The sequence below is a fragment of the Emydura macquarii genome, unplaced genomic scaffold (assembly GCF_026122565.2).
Source record: "Emydura macquarii macquarii isolate MOO-44397 ecotype Brisbane River unplaced genomic scaffold, CSIRO-AGI_Emac_v2 contig_1045, whole genome shotgun sequence".
NCBI classification, from domain to species: Eukaryota; Metazoa; Chordata; order Testudines; family Chelidae; genus Emydura; species Emydura macquarii.
In genome coordinates, this window is record NW_027131182.1 from 15,510,086 (window position 1) to 15,533,612 (window position 23,527).

Sequence of the window (23,527 nt, forward strand, 5' to 3'; positions counted from 1 at the left end):
GGAGTGCATGGGGGTGAGAAGTACATCCATGCAGACCCAATGGTTCCTTTGCTTTTAGGGCCTTTTGTATCTGCAGACCAGAAAGTGCAGCATGTGACTTTAAAAGAGAAAGAGAACAATGCATCTTGTTCTGTGATATCTTTTGTGTTTCATCTGTGGGAGTCCTGCATTTCCTCTTATTGCCTTCTATAGAGCTATGATAGTATTTTCTCCATTGCCTCTGTTACCATCCTCCATTATGCATAAATGCTTCTACTAGTGGTAATTATTCCCAATGGCCTGTGAAGGGGATGTTAGATGGGGTGGGTTCTGAGTTACTACAGAGAATTCTTTCCTGGGTGTCTGGCTGGTGAGTCTTGCCCACATGCTCAGGGTTTAGCTGATCGCAATATTTGGGGTTGGAAAGGAATTTTCCCCCAGGACAGATTGGCTGAGGCCCTGCGGGTTTTTCGCCTCCCTCTGCAGCATGGGGCATGGGTCACTTGCTGGTGGATTCTCTCTACATTGAAGTCTTTAAACCATGATTTGAGGTTTTCAATAACTCAGTCATAGGTTAGGGATCTATCACAGGAGTGGGTGGGTGAGGTTCTGTGGCCTGCGTTGTGCAGGAGGTCAGGCTAGATAATCATAATGGTCTCTTCTGACCTTATAGCCTATGAGTCTATGAGATTGCTGGATTCCTTTTTTCATTCTTGCTTCTCTCACTACTTCACTTTTTTTTAGGCCAGTTACATTTTTCTTATATGATTAGCTGTTTTTCATTTGCTACAAGAGTCTGTTTTATATTTGCAAAAAGCTAAGTGGTGTCATAAATTGTGGTAAATAGAGAACAGCCACTCTGCCCATAGCCTAGCATGCATCTCATAGGGCCAAATCCTGAAGTCCTTGTGAAGTCAATGGAAGTTTTGCCTAAACAAGGGCAGTGTAACTACTGAAAAAGAATTTACGGATTTAATCCAGAGTTTGCAGTTCAAAGTCATTTTCTTCTCACAGAGAATGAAATTAGTTAAATAAGATAGGATTTTGTCTTTTTTCATGTATCTTAACTTTTTATGTGGGATCTGACAGTATTGTTCTGATTGTATTGAGAATCTGATGCTCTGAACCTAGAACTGAAATTAATTATGAAATGATTTGGATGCCTGATTAAACAACCAAGATGGTGTCTGAAATTGAAAATATTGACTGAGACAGGCATATTGAGTGGGTTGGCTTAGATATGGAAACAAAGTTACAGACTGCCTGGAAGGAAATCCCACAGTGCCTCCAACTCATACAATGGACATCATTAAAGAAGAAGCATTTAATGTGCTATGGTAGTAGACTTCACTATGGAATTTGTATTATTTCCTATTCTAAGTACAGGAAATATTATGGTAAACTCAAATGCCTCAGACCAGTATATGCTGGGTTTTTTAATCGTGCTCCGTGTAATTTCAGGTATTTTAAAATCTGATGTTTTGTATCAGCAAGAATGTATACCTTTTTTAAATTAAAAAATGCTTTGTTTCTCTGTTGTCGTTTTCCTCATTTGGGTTGGTTGGGTTAAACAAACAAACTGCATGAAATCAACTTCCTTGAGTGTATTCTTACATACCTGCTGATTTCGTCCTGGTCTCCAACATCATCATACACTTCTTGGTCACTGTCTACATTCTTCAGGGAAGCACGCATGGAAGGTCTTTGTTTTCTTTTTAAAGAATCATAGTCAATCTCCACCACGGTTATTTTAATGTATCCATCTAAAACAATGAGAACTTATGATCAAGCAGCAACAGTTTCATATGAAAACTCAACAACTAAAGAGGGACTTTAATAGAAGGCCAACAGCTCAGATGATTACAGTTGCATTGTGTGGCTGAATAATGCTATAGAAATTTCTGAATCTAAGCATGTTGGACCTTAGTCTCATCCAATTTACACCGCACAAGTTAGGTGTAACTTCATTGAATTCAGTGGATTTAGACACACTCAGTCAAAGGAGATTCAGGCCCTTTGTTTTGGAAACATAACTCCCCATTATAAAGATGAGTTAACACCTTCAATCAACTACAGTAATAATCAATCAATAACACCTATATAATCAACTCCCATGATATCCACTAGTGACCCTGGGCCTGATGCTCAGTTGTAGCAGAGGAGTGTGCAATGCAGCCGGTGGGGAGCAGGGCAAGTGCCATAGTTGTTTTAAGACACCTTTTCTCACCTAATCCTCGAGTTAGTGTGCAAATGGCCAGTCCTCCAGCCCAATTTAGAGCAGTACAAAGCAGCCTAGCTCAGTTGAGGACTGGAACCTCCATCTTTTTTATTTGCCCTTGACCTTACTGTGTAGATATCCTTGGCAAAAAATTCTATCATAATAAGATGGATTTAAACACTGTCTCTGCTAGCTGATAAAAGTGATGAGCATGCTTACTTCACAGACTGTATTTTACACTAAGCATGAATATGTTCTTTCAAACATGAGAAAAGCCCATAGAAATGAGCACTGAAAATTCTTCCTCCTCTCCTGCTGCAGCAGCCCAATTTCTGGTACACTCTCCTTCTAACCTACATCTGAATTCCACGTGAAAATTAAATAACTGGAAAAAAACCCTAATGATGGATACTTGTAAAGTAAACTATAAACAAAGTCAATTTTGCTTATTCCAAGTGAATAATTATAAATACCCTTGTTTTATCATTTGATGCCCTCATTACCTTTCCAAGTGGTCCCTTATCTGTTTGTACACTGTTAAGTAGGCAGATAAGGTTCAGGTTGAAACACTGATGAACTATATTGAGTTGTACCTTTAACCTTCACCCACAGGAAGGCTGGTACAACTTCTGCTTTTGGTGAAACAAAGATCAGTTTATCACAAGCCAGAATAAGTGAAAGCAACGACTGCGCAAGAACCATAATTAAGGATAAGATTATGTCATGGAGGTCACTGAATCTGTGACTTCTTGTGACCTCCATGACATTTTCTGCTTCAGCTGGTGGGGGTGGAGCAAGAGCTGTCAGTGGGCGGCTCCCTGACCCCATGGGCAGGGAGAAAGTGAGACACGGAGCTCTGAGCTGCAGCCAGCAATGGTGGACCCCAGGGGGGATTCACGGAGCTCCCTACTACTGTGGATGCTGGGGAGCCCCCAGAGCTTGGAGTTGCTGCAGGCGGCCGTTTCAGCTCAGAGCCACCGTGGGTGGCAGAGGGACCTGAAGCTCCTAGCCACCTGAGGCAGGGGGGACTGCGGATGGCAGGGGGGACTGCAGGTGGCAGGGGGGACTGCGGGTGGCCGAGGCTATGCCAGTTTATACCCAGCTACCAGCTGCTGTGGGTGGGGCTCTAGAGCTTGGAGCCATTGTGGGTGGTGGAATCCCGGAAACTCTGAGCCATTGTGTGGGATGGGGGCCTTTGCAGCTCCGAGCTGCTGCGGGGAGTGGGGGGCTCCACACCTCTGAGCCGTCAGCCCCACAATGCCACGGGGGATCTACAGACCCAGAGCTCCCATCTCTGGCCCCCAACTCCCAGCATTTGCAGGCAGCGGGCCAGACCATGAGCTGCAGCTCTCATCCCTCTACTCTCCCCCTCCCCCGCCCAGTCAGCCCCATTTTGTCATAGATAGTTATTATTAGTAAAAGTCAGGGAGAGTCATGGCTTCCCTGAATTTTTGTTTATTCCCTGTGACCTCTCCCTGACTTTTACTAAAAATAACGGTGACAAAATCTTAACCTTAACCATAACCCCCCTACAGAGATTTTATTCTGTGTGTGTCAAATCTCCTAAACGAAACATATTTTTTTAAAATGAAAGGTTCTTTTAAAGTATAAATTAGCATGCCCAGTCTCATAAAGCACATACGCCCCGATCTAGTAAAGCATTTAAACATGTGAATAGTCAATGAGACCCCTAATGTTCTTGAAATTAAGCATGTGCTTAGATACTTTGCTGGATCAACACCTTAATGCCTTTGTCTCTGTAAATTAGATACCATATCCTCGGTTGATGTAAATGAGCATAGTTCCACTTATTTCACTGATTTACACCAACTAATGATCTGGCCCAAGTTGCATATGTGTGTGAGGGGGTAGGCCTTAGGGCAAGGATGGAAAAAGGAAAAGATACATTTTTCATTTTAAAAACAGCTTTTGACTTTAGAAATGAAAGAGAAAATATTCAGATAGAAAGTTGGAATGTTCCCATTTTTCTTGAGACTAGTAGGAAGTTCTAAAGGCTACTTCTCCTCTTACTTCCATCTCTGTAACTCCAGTGACTGTAAATGAGGGGAAAATAAAGCTCTTTAGTCTCTTGAATGCAACATTTTATCTATCTATCTATCTATCTATCTATCTATCTATCTTTTAATAGCTCTGGGGAAAAACTACTTCCACAGAGTCAAGCTCCAGTACTGATTCTAAGGCAGACACACTGAGCCACGTCCTCAGTGGGTATAAATTGGCAGAGCTCCACTGAGGATCTGATTCATCGTCCTTAGCTAACCTTAGAATCCCTAAGTTTGACACTCTATTGTACATAACTTCACTGTACGAGCTGTGCCCCATGTCAGATAAGCACAGCAGGATGAGCTGTGGTTGTTAATGCTAAATGTCCTTGCTCATGTTGGCCAGTGACCCAGCCTAGTTAATATTACTCTCCTACATAATGCTGTATGTACTCATGCAGTCAGCGTTTGACAAGGAAAACATTCAGGGGGAAAGTGGGAAATCAGAACGTACAAGATCCTTTTGCTGTCCTGCCCAGCCACTTTCCTTCAGGGTTGTCTGTAATACGGATGATTTCAATTTTATCACCCTGTTTGACAGCCAGCTCGTTCTTCCCTCCCTTGTAGTCCGTGCAAGCTCGTGCCTGATGAATGACTTGGATGGGTCCAGATAACTGCACAGAAAAAGCAACAAGAGAAATCACACACACGTACAAGCATACAGGAGAGGTGCTGATTGCTTTGACAAAAATTCAGATAAAATACAAAACAATAATAATGTGTTTTCGGGTTCACCCAAGTGATCTAGGCACTTTGCAAAACAAACACAAAGGCACAGTCCCTGCTCCAAACTTTTTTCCAAAGCTTACACTTTAAAGACAAACTGACAAAGGGTGCAGGGGAGGGGTACAGTGTATAATTAAAGCAGCTGAGGTAGTAATTGGCCACATTTTGATAATACAATGTATTAATAACATAGGGCTAGATTATGTAACCCTTATTCACATAGGTGAGCATTTATTTACTCACAGGAGCAGTTCCATGTACTTCAGTAGGACTGTGCATGTGAGTAAGTGTTGACCAGCACATAACGATCTTTTTTAAAGGTATGCTATACAGATGATCCCAAGTATTCACAAGGTGGCCATAATCAGCCAGTTTCTTGAATTCAGGCATCATGAAAGAAATGGCTTAAGGAGAGATTTGACTGTGGATTGGGCAGCACCCACGTACAGCAGCTCAGGAAGGGCGTTCCACACATTAGGGGCAACAAAAGAGAAGACACCTGTTTAGATGAACACACAAACGTCTTTCTTTGCATGTTTGTGGCTAATAATATATTTTAGCCTCCAGGATAGGATGGTCTGTAGCCTCAAAACACTCAGCATGTTAATGATTTGGTGTGAGAAAGGGATTTGGGGCCAGATCCCTGAAAAATACGCACTCAGATATATTGTTATTGTGTCCACTATTTACTATCCAAAGTGCCAAATCTTTTTAACATTTCCACAGTGGTGGAATGCCCTAGATATAGAAGAACCACTGTGGTTTCTTTGGTTTCTCTGCAGGAACATGGCAGGGGGTTGTGGGCAGGCAACAAGGATAGTGGAGAATGACCAGTGGGTTTGCAGACTGCATGGGTCCACTAGTTACAAACTAGGCATAAGGTGATTTGGGGCATGTCATGGGGAATATATACCCTATGCTGCCTCAGTGACTAAGGTGTTAAAACAGACTCTACCAGCCACTACTATAGGAAGCCTCCCAACAGTGGGGAGGATAAAAGGGCTGGGAAGCAGAAGGGCGGAGCAGCTACCTAAAGGGAGTCAGCAGGAGGGAGGAAGGAACTTTCATATGCAGGCTACCACAAAGCTGCCCAGAAACAGCGCCCAAGGATGGGGGCAATCTGACCAGAAGATTAGAGAGACTGCATAGTCTCCCAAGAGGGAGGCAGGAAGGAGCTCAGGGCACTGGCAGGATTGGAACACCTCAGACCCTGCTTACTGAATAGGAGGGCCCTGAGCTGGAACTCGGTGAAATGGGCAGTCCTGAATTCTCCTACCAATCCCTGAAGGACTGGAGAGTGGAGGAAGGTCTTCAGACCCTGGAGCACTAAGAGTGAACTGACACCCCACTAGGCTACTTGAGCCCAGGGGCTGTGCCACGTCTGTCCACAGGGAGGTGCCGTCGCGCTGACACACCATCTCGCGGGCACAATGAACTTGGCTCCTTACAACAGTCCAGGGGCTTTAGCAGTGGCTGTGGCTCAGCTGCACGGGGGCCTCATTCTCAACCTCTGTGTCTGCCTAGATTTCCTATCCCTGTCCCAGGTGTTGCTCCTCCATGCAAAGATATTTTATGGGCTCAATCCTGTAAGGGGCTCTGGCCCCAGCTAAGCAAAGCATGTGTGTAACTTTAAGCCTGTGAACACTGAGGACCCAATTCTCATTTTCATGAAGGCCCCTCTGTTCTTTCCTGGCAGGTAAAGAGACTGTAAACTGCAAAGTACAATTATATATATGTTAAGGCCCTTTCACACTACCAGTGCACATATAGGAGACTTTATGGAAATGAGAATCAGGCCCTGCAAGCACTGAAATACTTGTGACTTCAATGGGGAATTTCCCGCGCTTAAATTCAAGCATGTGTTTAAGTTCTTTACAGAGCCCCTTCCAGGATCTATCCCTTACTCACGCTTTGTGAGTTCACCCAAAATGCTGAACGAGATGGCATTGCCATGCAGCTTTGCAGTCAGACTGTGTCCTTGCACCATAACTGCACAAGGCTAAATAATGACTGATGCATGTCAGTATGTAGTCTGCTAGAAAGAGACCTTACTTTGAACCTCTTTCTGATTTCTTGCTCTTTCTTTTCTTTTTCCCTTTGTTCTTTCTTCTCTTGGTCCAATCTTTTCTTTTCTTCCTTCTCCCTCTTCCTTTCTTGTTCTCTTGACGTGGCTCTGAACAATGAAAACGTATTACTTCACAGTTATGGGGATGAATGTGGAAGCGAGTGGGCAGAAGTGAGTAGGAGCTGTTTAGAGCTTTCTCTTCCAAGAGCAGCAAAAGCAGCTAGGAGGAGACTTCCCCTAATAAGATTATGGAAACACTTTCTGGAGCCTATAGTGATTGGTCCTGCATGGATGGGCTACATATGGGAGAGGGTATTTGGCTACCCTTCCCCTGAAAGGCATCTGCAAAGGATACAATCATAATTTAGCTGGCTATGCTGGAGGCCCAAAGTACAGTAGCCCCAGAGGGTATGTCTACATTGTAATTAGACACCTGCAGCAGGTCCATGCCAGCTGATTTGTGCTCCTGGGGCTTGGACTAAGGGGCTGTTTAATTGCAGTACAGACGTTCAGGCTCAGGCGGCATCCTGAGCTCTGGGACCTTCCCACCTTGCATTGTCCTAGAGCCCAGGCTCCAGCCTGAGTCCGAACGTCTACACTGACATTAAAGAGCCCCTTAGCCTGAGCCCCATGTGCCTGAGTCAACTGGCACAGTCTAGCCATGGGTTTTTAATTGCAGTGTAGACATATCTTGAGAGGACATGTCTGAGTGAGAGGCATGGCCCTATTCCTGTGTGCTGAGCCGCTCCAGAAGGTGAGCATTCGAAATAAAGAATCATGTAAGTAGAGTTCTAGGAAGTTATTTACCCCAAAAAGAAAGCATCCCAGAATGCTTTCCTGCATGAATTATTTCTGGGTGTCCCTCGTGTTGGGTCTCTGTAACAGACTGCTTCCCACATGTGTGCCGTAGGGGGATGTGAAGTAGGCCGCTGCTCCCTTCAGATGAGGGGCACCCTGGCAATTCAGTGGGAGGGAAGCTTGCACTTCCCCTGTCTGTCCCGTCCCTGCTCCTTGGACACACAGAGGGTTTCAGACCTCTGAGGATGTCAATCCAACAGTTTCACAAGCTCTATAAAAATTCACTTTGAGAACAACAACATTAACAAAATAATTCAACTGGTATTGAAGGGCCGCAGTTCATTCTCACTTCAGGCAGTAACTTTGTGCAGCAGCTTAGACGTGTTCCAAAGCACTGAAGAGCACATTCTTTTGCTACCCAAATCAAAATAATCACAAGACTTCATTTCTGGAAGGATCTCCACCCCATGCTACGTTAGGTTTTAGGTGGGAATGAACCTGTAAACTATCTGTTATGCTTTCTCTTGGGAAGATGGGCAAGGTGGTGCCCAAAAGGAACCGCAGCACAGTCAAGGTTCTGGGCCAGATGAAGTATAGCAATCTGTTTTCTCATTCAGTAACAAAGACGCAATGGATTACAGCTGTATAAATTAGATTTGATACCTGATGTCATTGATGTCTTCATACATCTCTCCATCACTGTCTTGACCCTATAAGAAAAATTAATCATGATTCTGTCTCAAATGGCCCAAATACACTGGAGTTGCATAGAGAAAATGAAGCACCTGGTTCAATTTTATAGCTAGATACAAACCAATATACATTAAGGCACAAAAATAATTAATTGAACATTCATTTAATCTTTCCAAGCCCAAATTATTAAATGGTTCAAATACATATTTCTTCTGTTCTGATCTTAATTTTTATCTATATATATATAAAAAAATCAAATCCAGCCCCCTTTCCATCACACACGCACATATTGATAGTTTATTCTAAAGTGAATCTCTGTGCTGAAACTTTGGTTACACTGCGTGCGAAAGATGGCATTGTCCCGAAAGGAACCACAGGTTTAAAAACTCATTATGGGAGATGGTGCACTGAGCGGGGCAAAGATATTTAAAGTATTAGAATAGGGCTCAGATTAGGGTTCTGTTCCTGGCGCTGCCAGAGACTTATTATATAACCCTGGACAAGCCACTGAGGCCCTGATTCAGCAAAGTACTTAATCAAATTCCTAATTTTAAGCACATGAGTAGTCCCACTGAAATCAATAGGGATACACACGTCTTTAAAATTAGGCACGCAATGGAGTATCTTGATGAAATAGGCCTATATCTCTGGAAAATTTCAGTGAAACTGAAATGTCAGTGGAAAGTGGAAATGGAAGATTTTGTGAACGTTTTGGTTTCTGGCCAGCTTTATAATTTGTTCCACTTTTGTTCTGGGTTCAGCCACTTTCATTGTTGCCTTCTCCAGTTCTGCAATTTACTGGCAATATACTGGGTCTATTCTGCAACCAATTGGCTTTTCTAATGCAGTGATGTATTGGAAAGAATACGTTTTCAGTGTATTATAAAGGATAATACTTACCCCATCTGTATTTCCATGACCTGAATGACCAAAAATACAAACAGACTATTACTTTCTTTTGTAGAGAAAGTGCCTCATGCTGGTGTTAACTATGTGGATGTGGACACATACCCAGGTGTACCTTAACTAGTGCCAAATATAGATTTATAATTAATCTTATCTGTTTTAATGAGGATAAGTATGCAAACTAATTGGGATGAACAGAGCTTCCCAGTGCTGGCATTGTGTAAACTTCTAGCAGTATCTGATGTAAGCACTTTCACTTCATCTGCCATAGTGTGCATTATATCATGTACTCTACAAACCAGAATGTTCATTGTAAAGCTTCCTCAGAGACAACAGTGTCCTTGGCTATCATATCAGTTTACAAAATCCAACCACTTACAAGCAAGGAAATGAATAGTTAAGGACATAAAATTTTACACTGGTCCCATAGGGCTAGTGCACCACCAGCTTTCCACAGCCCTGGAAGGGAGCGTGGAGGCATGGGACCTGTATTCTCCTGTGCATGCTAGCTGTACTATGGCCTGCAGCACAGGAAGAGAAGGCTATGCAGAGTTGCTGATTTCCCCAAACTGTGCAGGAGAATGGCAGGGAACGGGGACAAAGCAGAGCTTCATCTCCACCCCACTACATGCTGTGCAGCTGTGCTGAGAGATGTACACTATGGCTGATATAGGCCTGCCACAGTTTACTTTCTTCCTAGGGAGACCAGGAGGGAGAGTCACAATCTGCTTGTTGGGCTACTCCTGTACAACACAACTATGCGCTGGCCCTTGCTCAGGGCGGATGGCAAAGTGACAATAATACATAACAAGCAAATTACTTTTATCAAGTATAAAAGCAATGCATGTTTCATGAGAACACAATAACTAACTCTGAAAAAAGAGTATTCATTCGGCTCATCAAATCTTCCAAGCAAAAGTTAAACGGGTGCTAAAACAAGGCTTTCTAACAGAAAGTGCTTGCCATGTTGATTAGGGAGTGGTCACTGCCTGTTACAGAACTTACACAACTCCAAAATACGACTTGCAGTGCAATACCATAAATAATGATGCCAGTCACTTATATTATAAATACAACATGCTTAATTCTCAAATGGCGGCTATGAATTAAAATGTACTCTTCTTACCCTCTGAACCAAATTCAACATCATCGTAACTTTGTTCATTGTCTGGATTTCTGTGAATATGAAAGGAAAATGTGAAAATGGAGAAGATAGTTCCTATAATTACAACTTCATTTAGCTTTGTTCTGCTGTGTGTGTCAAGTATTTGGAACACTGACTGGATAGTTTGTTCAGCCCTAAACAATATACAGCTTAGATCTGTGTTTAAGGACAGGTGAGATTCCCATAATGGAGTACGCGGGATTTTTACATGGTGGCATCTTGTCTCTGAATATAAAAACAGAAAATAAATGAGCCAAAGGCACTCATATACAAGCGTGGTACAAAAACTGTAATTTGGTAGACTGACCGACCGACAGACAGAACAGTTTGGGGTTTTTGGAACACTAACAATCTCTGCAGATGCATAAGCAGAGCAACATATTTTTGCATGTTGTACAGATCCTTAGTTGCAGGCAAAGAGGAGAAGCTTGAATCTTAAGCAGTCAGAAAGGAGAATGTACAGGAATGCTTTTATAGAGGCAGTGGGATCTGCTGTGGTCTAGCTGTTCTCTGGTCACTAGATGGAGCACTTAATGCAGGTCACACTCAGTAACGTGTTCGTGAGAATTACCTATCTTTAAGTGTTTCTCAAGTTCAAGAACAGCAGCATCTTTAGACTGTGTGTTTTCACATCATCCTTACAGTGTGCTGTTTGGTAAGACAGAAACCTCAGATGTCTGATAGATTCTCTTTGTCTGCAATAAGTTGTTTACCGCAAAATTGCTCATTTTGAATACTGAACCTGCTTCCATTTGCCTTTTCACTTTAGAAACACATGCCTTTAACCCTTTTGGCTGCCAGCAGGATCCCATTTCACGAGCCAAATTTGAGAAGAGCATGAAAATAGCATCATAATGGGTAATAGATGCTCCAAAATGTAAAACTATGAGCCAAGTTCCTCTCTCATGTGTGCAGCCTCCTGACTATCCCCCAGCCCTTTAGCCCTGCAAGGCTTAGTATGGACTGGTGGTCACTGACTTCTCTGTCTCTTCCCAACTCTGTCGTGGGCCCAGAGTGCTGGAGTAAGGTTCTCAGCTGCTGCTGCTGCTGGCTGGAGGCAGCAGAGGCTACTTACTCCGTACACGTAAGATGGGGAGAGGACAGAACACCTGCCCCATACCTCTGTGATACAGGATATGGAAGGAGTTTTTTTCCATCATTACCTGAAGAGGGGGAGGTAGGGATTTGATAGCATATTTGCAGGGGCTGTCAGCAATCAGCTGAGCTGAGGGTCTGATCAGCTAGGGCCCAATCCAAGTTCCATTATAGTCCATAAAGACATTCAGTCACTTTAATATCAGACTCAGTGTGGCGTGGGGGCACGGATCTCTAGGCATCTGGGAGCTGGCCTTAAACAGCCACTGCCTGAGCCTGTTGATCTCCCATAATACACATGAACTAGTAAGTAATAGCAAACTGCAAACAAAAAAGATTTCATGTTCACTTACAAGGGATCAGAGATGGATTTCATGTTTCTGGGAGGTAGGCTTGGAACGGGTGGTGCTTGTGTTGATGGGTGAGAAGCTGAAGGAGGAGGAGGTGGAGGCGGTGTCTGTGTAGCAGAATGGGAAGGTGGAGGTAGAGGTGGGGAGAGCACTGAGTGGGATACCACCTGTTTAACGACTTCTTTGTTAGAGCCTAAAACCAACGAAACAAAGACAATTTATCTAGTTAATAATTCAAGATGAATGGAAGACAAAACATTGTTTAGGTAAACTCTCTATATAAAATATTAATAGGATACATACCCGGAAATTAATATGTTATTTAAATATCACAGATGTGCAAGGTGCCTTATAATACATATAGAGACACATATTATTTGTATTATCAAAGCATCTAGGAGTCCCAGCTATGGAACCCACTGTGGTAGGCACTATACAAACCCAGAACAAAAAGATGGTCCCTGCTTCAAAGAATTTACAATCTAAGGGCATGTCTATACTGGCGATGGCGACTTTGGTCAGCGTAGACCCGCTCAATCAATCAGGAAGTCGACTGAGTAAAACCACCCCCTCAAGTAGCATAGCATTCCCATCGGCGCAGTGCAGTGAAGACACCATGCAGAAGGGAAGCACAGCAGTCGACATGTGTTACACAAGCTACTCTGCGTAATTTGCGTAACTCCTGTTGACTGCCACCGAATCTCCAGGTAAGTGTAGACCAGGGCTAAGTGTAAGATAAGAGACAATGGACAGAGGGAGTAGTACAAAGAAACAATTAGATGCAACTAGTCAACATGATAGGCAGTGGTATCAGCGCATCAGCTGATATGATACAGTTATCATAGGTGATGTTGGTAGCGAAACCCAAAGTAAACGTTGCCAATTTTTTTTTTCCATTTTAAGACTGTTTTCAGTTACTTATAACTTTGCCAAGCTTTAACCATTTGGGCTGAAATTTCCCATGCTAGGCATCTGCCCCAGACTGAATTTTTTGGAGGGTTTTAGCAGCAATGGTTCCTCTGTTTCTGAGAAAGAAATTAGGGAAAACACATTGTTTTGCTTGTGATAAAAAAAATCTTACAATTGTTTCACTGAGAAGCTCTGCATTGGTGCAGGGACTTCAAATTTGGAAGAGTTGGGGCAGGGCGGGGGAGGAAGAGGAAAGGCTCCTCTGGTGTTAGGGATGTGTTCTTTGCGGTCCCTGTGATAATCTGCCTAAATTTGTCCCAGTTATAAACCTCTGAATAATCCCAGTTCGCACATGCACACAGTCTTGAGCTGAAGACATTAAGAGATGGAGAATGCACCTCTTCCCTTGGTAGTTTGTTCCAATGGTTAATTACCCTCACTGTTAAAAAAAACTTTAATTTCTCATTTGAATTTGTCTGGCTCTAGCTTCCAACCAGGGGTTCTTGTTATGCTTTTCTCTGCTACATTAGAGAGCTTTTCAGTACCCAATATTTTCTCCCAGTGAAGGTACGGATTATGCTGTATTGATATTGTGTAGTGCTATCTTTTTTAACAGAATATCATGCAGTATTAAATCAAATTCCTTACAACAGTCTAAGAAATTACTTATGCAGTTACCTTTGTCAACAAAACTTGTAATGTCATCAGTGAATGAAATCCATTTTGTCTGACAAGTCCTATTTTCCATAAAATTACATTAACTGGCATTAATTATAGTCCTATCCTTTAATTTTTTATTAATTAAATCCAGTATCAGCTTTTTCATTATTTTACCCTTGCAACCTTAATTCTGCCCTCTTGTGCAGTCTTTAATTACATGATCACATTTTTTCTCCACTTTTTTGCTAACTTCTATTGGACCTACATGCTCAGCATTGAGAGTAAGATCTGTAAATCTGGCTCTTTGGGATTTGTACAAGCACACTGTTGGCACTTAACAAATATTAAATAATAATCATATTAATAACAACATTCCTTTTTCTTTTTTCTCTCTAGGCTTCATTATCTCCTGTGTTGCACATTGTGTAGTCATCTACATTTGCGCAAACTGAAACCAATGTAGGTGCAAAATGCTTCCATTCTAGTATTGAAATTAATGGGACTAATTGATGGGAGATATGGTTGCACATGTAAATCAACAGCATTCCAAGCCCTGGTGAATCATTATCATTGTCCACTAGCCTCGACCATTGGCACACTCTTTTCAAATGACTCCTTCCTTTCCATTACAGATCTCTTTGGCTTTCAGACATCCTACACTGGGTCAAGATAGAAGAATGGAAAGTTGAGCATTAATGGCCAAGAATGAAGGCTGAATCAGACAGGATGAAACATAACAAATTCCTCAAAGCCTGTGTTAAATCTGTATTACAGGTCAAGAGAACCTTCTTTTCAGTCTCCACTGAAGCTGCCAAATCCCAACCCAAGGAGCTGTTCAGGGCATGAAGTGCTCCAGCAATCCTGAGGGCCTACAATCTGCTTCAGTGCTAAGCAACAAGTGCTGCAAAGCATTATCATTCTACATTGCAGAAAAGATCACACACATTGGGAAGCCTCCTCAAACAGCATGGATCCACTCTCCCTGCACTCACCAACCAACAGTCCACCTGTATTTCCAGAGATCAGTATGCTCACTCACCAAGCAGTTCTGGACACCACTAAAGGACTCCCAACCCAAGACTTGTGAATACCATCTATGCCCTTCCTGGCTTGTGAAAGAGAGTCATGAGCAACTGGTGCCGTTCCTGATCGAGCCAACCCCTCATTCAGGGAAAGAACTTTCCCTTCCTTCTACAAACATGCAAAAGTCTGACCAACACTGAAGAAACCCACCCAGGACTCACCAGTTCTAGCCAGCTACCGCCCAGTGTTAAACCTCCTATTCCTGAACAAACTCAAAGAGAAGTTGGCCAAAGGCCAACTACAAGCTCATCTAATTGAAGTTAACATTCTAGACCTAGTACACTCTGGATTCAGGTCAGGACATGGAACAAAAAACTTTAGTGGCATTGATGGATGATCTCCTTCTATCAATGGATAGGGGGCAGACACCCACGCTCATCCTCCTGGACTTCTCGGCAGCATTTAACACTGTTGACCATTAGATACCACTGTATCACCTGAAAGAGGTAGCGAGGATCCAGGGTCATACACTAAAATGGTTTGAGTACTTCATTAAGGGAAATAGCCAATGAGTATTGATGTGAAACTGCACCTTCACTACTAGACCCCTCAGTTGTGGAGTCACACAAGGATCAATTCTCTCTCCAGTTCTTTTCAATGTGCAGCCACTAGGTTAACTGGTTATATAACATGTGCCGGAACTATGCAAGAGACACATAGCTCTGTCCTTCACCACAGATGACCACACCACTACCACCAAGATGGCCCAGTGCTTGGATAAGATAAGCTCATGGATGAAGAACAACTCGCTGAAGCTGAATCTAAACAAGAGAGAGGTGATGTTGGAGGGCAGAGGATAATATTTTGAAGAGTTTGACAGTGGTGTACCATGGATCTCCAGTGCCTGGGGACCAATGCTTACATGTCCACCCCCCTCCCCAGGCCTCACATGCCCCCACACAGGGCAGGAGGGGTCCACGGCTCCTACCAGATGCGCCACCCCGCAGCTGCCCGAGGGGCGGGCTCTATACCTGCAGGGGAGATGGGAGACATGCCACATTCCTCCTTCTGCATGCTGGGGACTTTCTGGTGCTCATGGTGGTGGCGGATATATCTGGTGATATACCTGGCATGAAACCTTCAGCATTTAGGAGATTCCAGCTGGTACAGAACTCTGCAGCACATCCTCTCAGTAACAGCACATCACACCTGTCCTCTGCTCTCTACACAGCTTTCCCAGAGAATTTTGAAACAAGTTCTAGGTATGGCCCTTATATTCAAGGAACCCCAAGACTTGGGCCCAGCATATCTAAAAGACAAGCTAAAGCCCTGGTACAATGGAACTTTCTATTGCAAGGGTAGAGCTCAACTGTGTGGAGTGAGAACGATCTCCGGAGCTGGTCCGAGACTGTAAAACGACTCCCTCAGGAACTCACCACCTTCTGCTCTGAGTGAAGGTGCATTTCTTTGACCTTGCCTTCTCTAACATAAGTACAAAGAAATATGTATATTAACACAAAACAAAAGATCTACCAGAACAAGACCCCTCTACAGCACACAGATCTCCTGTGGGGAGAGGATGAGAGAACAAACAATATGTGACAGCTGTGTAGTCACATTGCTTAATGCACTACTGGAAGGCACTCAGATATTATGGTGACAAGTGAAGTATGGGAACCTATATACATAAAAACAAAAGATCTACCATATCAGGTCAGACCATGGTCCGTCTTGCCCAGTATCCTATCTTTTGACAGTCGCCCATGCCAGATGCTTCAGATGGAATGAACAGAACAGGGCAATTTCAAGTGATCCATCCCCAGTCGTCCAGTCCTAGCTTCTGCTACTTGAAGATTTAGGGACAATAATAGTCAAGTCATAATAATAGCCAAGTCCTCCATGAACTCATCTAATTCTTATACATAATAGACTAGACTAGACTAGACTAGAGTAGAATAGAATCACTGGGACCTAATTCTGTCACCTTTACACTGAGGGAAAAGGCACTTTCCTTTGCAAGTAGTTAATTTGGCTTCAATGGGACTTCTTATGTAACAAGGTACTATTCATTATAAGTATGCTTTCAGAATTAGACCATGAAAAATGAAATCTGGACCTGATACAGGTGAGCACTTAAGCATGTGCTTAATTTTAAGCCTGTGCTTACGTTACATTGACTTCAGTGAGACTTTTGTTTTTCTGAATTAGGGGGAAATAAAAAGTGATTAGTAAAATGAAAGTAAAGAAAATTGTCACACTGTGAACCTCTGCTTTTCAGGTATAAATCATGGCTGAAGGTGGTCGTAAAAAGTCATAGCCTGCTAGACTGTTTTTCATAAACATTGTGGCTATTTTTCACAAAATTTGCATAAAATTCATCAGCTTCAACACTTTTAGTTACAGGACACCTCAAACATAGATTGTAAATATTTGACAGATTATTATGCATCTTTCTAATTCACAAACAAGTTTGTTTTTAAGGAATTCAGGCTATTAGTCATCACCATCTGAAGAGCAGTCACTTTCCATTATTTTTTCTTTTCTCTCTCTTATAGAATGTTAGATGCCTGACAGAAAACAATATAATATTCCATAATCAAGATTCCTTTAACACGTACACTCAGTGAGGGTTGTTTGACCACTCCCTAGAAATATAAGTGGTATAGGACCTTTAACTGTGATTTTGCTTTTCTTGCCTGTTTTTTGTGAAGATCCTTAGATCCTACCAAAGATGCAGGGTGCTGGGTGAGCCCAGGAGCACAGCATGGTTTCCAGATCTAGCAATGCCACTCTGGCTTACACCACCTGAATAAGTGACATTTTACCAGTGAAGAGCCAATGTAGCACTAATGGATGTCATAGACAAGAGAATCTGGCTCTTCATATTGTTTTAACATAGACTTTTGGAGGGGTGGTGAAAGGGAGGTGAATATAATTTAACTAGCTATTTTAAAAGGTCATCAGCAATTCACACACAACTGAACACCAGTACACATTTCTCCAACTCCTCTGCTTCCTAGCGCTCTAGAACACAATCACCCAACATCATGTAAACGATCACCACAATTCAAAATGCAGCTCACAACTCCTGTATCTCCCATGGGACAGATTGCGCCTGGCCATTACTCCATGTTTGCATGGGGAGTGCTTGCATATAAAGGCCAAGCAGAACTGCAGACTCTGTGTAATAATAGCTCTACAATCAGTGGACATTGACCTTTTGTAACCCTTGATCCATATCAGGTGACTGGGACCAGTAAATAAAAACTAGTCTTTTACCACCATGTCTGTGACACCTTATTGCTCTGCACGCTGGTGACTGCAGGGGATGATCCACGGCACCTCAGAAGAGTGGGAAGAAAGCAGGACCATGGGTCTGCCCATTAAATACCAGCCTGCTGGAGCTGGCCTGCCATACCGAATGATAGTTTCCTGCACCCCACACAGTGATGTAGGAGAAGGGGCACAGCCTAACTGACACAATCAGGTTCTATGCAGGATTGTTGTAGCCGTGTCGGTCCCAGGATATTAGAAAGACAAGGTGGGTGAGGTAATATCTTTTATTGGACCAACTTCTGTTGGTGAGAGAGACAAGCCTTCAAGCTCATCATCAGACGCAAGTTCCCCACAGACAAGGACACACCAACTCAAAACAGCACCAGAATCTGCTAGAACAACGGTTGCAAAACCTGCCGACACATCTCCACTGCTACAGTGATCAACACCTCACCTCCCACAACACGCCTTTCAAGATGCATGGGTCCTACACATGCTTATCACAACGTGTGGTATACCTCATCCAGTGCACTGAATGCGCCAGTGTATGTGGGTGAAACCAGACAATTGCTATGTTTTCAAATGAATTCCACAGGAAAACGATATAAGACAAAAGACCCAATCCCCTGTGGGTGAACGCTTTACACAAAGCGATTACTCTATATATGCCCTCTCAGTCCTCATCCTCAAAGGATACGTGCAGAACATTTACAAAAGATGAGCCTGAGAGCTTAAATTCATACCTTTACTAGACACTAAAAATCATGGTCTTAATAAAGACACTGGATTTATGGCTTATTACAGCAATTTTTGTCTTATGACTACAGGGATGTTAATGGGCCACTTCACCTTGAATGGTCCTGTGTAATATGTGTTAACTACTTATGCTAAACTATCTGTTCAATCTTGTGTTTAGCTGTGACACTCTTAGTATCTTTCCCAAACCTGAAGAAGAGCTCTGTGTAGCTCAACCACTTGTCGTTCTCAGCAATAGAAATTGGTCCAATAAAAGATGTTACCTCACCCACCTTGTCTCTCTAAAAATCAAGTCTGCATTTTATCCTTACTTCACTGATTTCGGAAGCCTCCACATTAGTTACACTAATCTCATCCCAATTTTACTAATTCCAAGCATCTTTCTGCCTCCCTACAGTTCTAGTAAGTGTTCCTTCCCTTTGCACCCTTCACAGTGGAGATCCCCAGGCACACCCCAATCAAACATTCACTTGAATTTTGAGGCCTGCACCTGTGAAATATGGAAAACCTCCTGATTAATACTGAATGCTCTCTATTTTTTGTATTGGTGTAAATGACAGATAAAGAAGATCAGCGCCTCCCACGAGGCACCGACCTACTCACAATAGAATCGGTTGATTTCAAAATTTGAGATGGTGGGAATAATGTTTATGACATTTTTGCAAAAAACATTTTCCTTTTTTTCCAACCATCTATACTTCTGGTCAAAAGGTTTTGCTTTTTAAAATTAAAAATTAAAAAAAGAAAGGAAAAGCTCTACTGCACAGTTTTAGGTCTCCATCCACTGTTTCTTCAACCTGACTTTTGAGCCTTCTGCAGACACAAATATTGTACTATGAAAACTCTCAAACTCTTTCATTTCTCCAAATGTACATACAACAAGTGTATTAGCCAGGAATACCTGGGAAGAGCTAGAGACTATGATAATAGTAATGAGCACCAGAGAAGAACATAGACAGATGCTAACAGGGGCTGGATGTCACCAACAGGTTGATGAGTTAGCAAAGAAATGCAGGTTGGAAAATGAGCGGTAGTGGTCATGAATTTCACAAACCATTCATGCATCTTCTCTTTCAACAATGGAGAAACACACATTCTAGTGGGTTGTTTGTTTGTTTGTTTTTTTTTGGCTGAGACAGTACATTCAATCTCACAGATTCTAATTTTGTGAATTTTCATAATCATTACAAATTGTTTGCAAACAGTCTCAAAATTGTGCATACTTTCACAGATTTTTTAAAATTTAAAATTAATTTTTGCAATTTTTTTGAGCTTTTTCAGTTTTAGTATGAAACATTTGAAAAAGCAAAAGCAATCACATTTAACCACTTCTACCTGAGAGGTGGGGGAGATTTGGGGGTTTTAAAAAGAGTTTGCTTGCAGCTCCGGCTGTAAAACAAAGAAGCTGCAACAGTGCTTGTAACAGCTGAGCACCCACTTCCTACTTTATTCATGTTTTGCAGAAAACTATTCTCAGCTCAGCTTCCCTATCTTGCATGTTACTTTAGCTACAGACCAGTTAGTCTAGGTTTCCCACTAATAGTGTTTTAGTGTTGCTCAAAATAAACAACTATGCTCATAGAGCATTACTAAAACTGGAATCTTTTTGATAAGTATCACACTGCTATCATTTATGCTAATGTGGTAGGTACAAAGATGCTAATTATTATGCTAAGGCACTGGTAATGCCTCCGAAAGTGAAGGTTGCAAAAAGTTTTAGTTATAGGCCACCTGTTTTTGCATGCCCACAACTTTAAAAAAAAATTCTTTCTTCTGCAGGAATTTTACATGTGAGGACCTTGATCCTGCATTGAGAACTGTGTAACACAATCCATCCCCTTCTTCTCTGACACACTTTTTCTCCCCATCCCCCTCCTGCCACTGCACAACCCCTCTTGCATCCCCCCTCCCTGTCCCACCTCCTCTTACTCCAGTTAGGTGATGGAGCTGCCTCTGCCTGCTTTGTACCAAGAGAAATTGCCCCTACCTCAGGGAATTCTCCAATACAAATCTCCACCTACTCTAAGTTGATTTTACGCCATGTAAAAGTTGCAAAGGGAACATGGCAGACGGAAGAATCTGGCCCCCTGTGTTTAAGCAAAACTTCGCACTGATCTCAATAGGGAATTTTGTTTAAAAACTGATGATGCAATCTAATGCACAGTTATTAAAATACTTAGCTTCTACTTAATGCCTTAATTTTCAAAATGCTGTACAAACATGAATTAATCCTCGTTCCTGTTTTTGAACTATGGAAACAGAGACACAGAGTGTTTAAGGGCAATGTGTTCAAATTTAAGTGCTTAAATTCAGCGCCTAAATTCATAATTAGGGCCTGAGATATTTAGGAAAACAAAAACAAAACCAGACCACCTTTGGCACCTGAGTAAGTTCACTAGCACAAATAAACCCACAGCTTTCAGTGGGACTATTTTGATGAATAAAGTTATTCAGTGTGTGTTTGCAGGACTGAGCCCTTTGGCATCTAACTAAGTGGTCTGATATTAAGAAGTGTTAAAGATATGCAGCACTCATTGATGTCAGTGAAGTTACCTCAAATTTACACTGAGGCAACTGAAAGCAGAAATCTGGCCCCTTGTATAAAGGTATCATAGAATTAATTAATTCCAAACTGTCAGACAAAACTCCTCAGAGTTTGAAAGAAATCCTTAATAATTGATATTAAAGTATTTACATATATTAGTCAATTAATTTTCATACCATATGGGTTTATTTCTATCATTTTTGCAACCAAAAATAATCCTAATTTTAATTATTCAGACATAGAGTATGTGTGTTCTAATAAAATGCTGGCAACTTAAAACAAATAATTAATAAACCATTGATTCATTTCAGAAAGGGCAGGTAAAGGAAAAGTTGCGTGTGTGCCGGGGCGGGGGGAGGAAATTTATTAGAATGGGCACAAATTCGTTTAAACATGACACTTTGGTGTTCCTATGTTTCCCAAATCAGCAAATCGGAAGCACTTTGGATAAAACACCTATCATTCAATTTTAAAAGCATTCAGATCTTTTTATATGGCATGTAATAGTAACAACAGTTTATAGAAGATAAGTGGCATTTTAGTTAAAAATTAATTATAAAGTTATATACATTGGTGAACTACGCAAAGCTTCACTCATACAAGTAATCCCACACGACACATGGTTTTGCATTCAAATGGTGCTTTTTTGCATAGTTTCCATTCAAGAGCAGCACACAAGGGGCATCATTGTTCCAAAAGTGTCACTTTACAGTGTGTAGGTTTGGTCAAAAACTATAAATAGTCACAAATTTTCAACTGACAAAAATAATATTTTAGAATATAATATTTTTCCAAATCATTAAGAGAAGTTTAGAATAAGAATGCTTGTCTGATTAGTCTCTTATTATCTTTACCATCAAATGACCGAACCTTTTCTTATTTTATTTTATTTTGGCTGCTGTTACATTTATTTAATAATTAAGGCTAGGGTTTTCAAAAATGACTAGTGATTTTTCATGTTAAAATTTTTAGGTGCCCAACTTGTGATACCTTAAAGGGGTGCTCAGCACATTTTGAAAATCAGTCCCCTTTAAGGTAACTCCCATGGGAGCTTTGTCTGCACAACTGAGGACAGAAACTGGTCCCAAATAATTTTGCTTATTTTTTTCCATGTAAATGTATATTCTTCAGAGTATGCCATAACAATGTAGGCACTGAGTTTTTATTTTTATTTGGAACTGCTTTTTCTGTGATAATTTTTTGCTGAGGGTTTTGTATTTTATGCCCCCGAGCTGAACATTCAATAAAAATTAACAAATGAGCATTATTTGCCTGGAAAACTCTGGGCACACCTATGGCCCAGTGTAAATAAGAAATAATAATAGTAACACTTAATCTTTGGAGACCCTCAGAAGAAATCATGGACACATGGACAGCAATCAGGGCTACCACCTGTGGCTCTGACTTGGACCTTCCTGGAGGGTAAGAGAGTATCTGGTCCCCCTATTAATAAAGACTGACAATGGTCATCTATCACCCACCCTAAAATATACAGCAGGACAACCAGTACTAAAGCAACTGTTGCTCGACACTAGAGTCCTTGCAAACTACTTCCTGAATCTGAGAGATAAGCAGTTTGCAAAAACAGTCTCTGCCACCACCTGTCAGTGGTCAATGTAATGGATCCCCTGAGTCAGGCTTCAGGACAGAGAGGGGCACAAAGTCAGCATTTCTTGCTCTAGTAGAAGGCTTCCCCAAGGCCATAGACAAGAGATGTATATCCATACCCCTCCTGCTGGGCCTCCCTGTGACATCTGAAACCACTGATCAGCAATACTCTTGCTGCCGGGATGTACAGAAATGCCCTGAAATAGCCTGTTCCTTCCTCTGAGACTGAACACTGAGGGTCCTTATGTGCAATTGTTCCTCCACCTCAAGAGACCACACCAGCCAAGTCCCACAAGGCTGATCCTCTCCCCAACATTATTCAACATCTATATGAAGCCACTGAGAACGCTGGTGAGACAACACAGGCTGAAGTGCCAGCAGTACGCAGATCGCTCCCAGCTTCATAAATGCAAGCCATCTTGTCACCCTGCTTTCCTGGATTCTCATTGCTTAGCTAACATCAGACCAGCATGAAGATCAGCAGGCCTAAGCGAAACCCAGGCAAGACTGTGATGATGCTGATAGAAAGAGATAACTGTTAAAGCAATTGCCTTCTCTATGAAGGACGTTTGCCTTCATATTGCTGAGCAGCCTTTGTCCAGCAGCCTTTGGGTCCTTTTTTACTCCTCTATGATACTGGATGCACAAATAATCAAGACAGCAAATTTACATTTGCAACGTGTCAGAGGCTT

At 42.0% G+C, this 23,527-nt stretch overlaps 1 protein-coding gene across 2 annotated transcripts in view; it reads right to left on the minus strand.

Annotated features, from left to right (window-relative positions):
* Nucleotides 1-23,527, minus strand: part of FYB1 (FYN binding protein 1) — a 61,509-nt gene that overhangs the window by 25,276 nt on the left and 12,706 nt on the right. For both annotated transcript variants that reach the window (XM_067545561.1, XM_067545560.1), the window contains exons 2-8: nt 12,062-12,251; nt 10,575-10,624; nt 9,443-9,462; nt 8,513-8,559; nt 7,039-7,159; nt 4,715-4,874; nt 1,598-1,742 (exon numbers count right to left, since the gene is read on the minus strand). In XM_067545561.1, the coding sequence (XP_067401662.1) occupies nt 1,598-1,742; nt 4,715-4,874; nt 7,039-7,159; nt 8,513-8,559; nt 9,443-9,462; nt 10,575-10,624; nt 12,062-12,251 (733 nt within the window). The remainder of the gene's footprint in view (nt 1-1,597; nt 1,743-4,714; nt 4,875-7,038; nt 7,160-8,512; nt 8,560-9,442; nt 9,463-10,574; nt 10,625-12,061; nt 12,252-23,527) is intronic.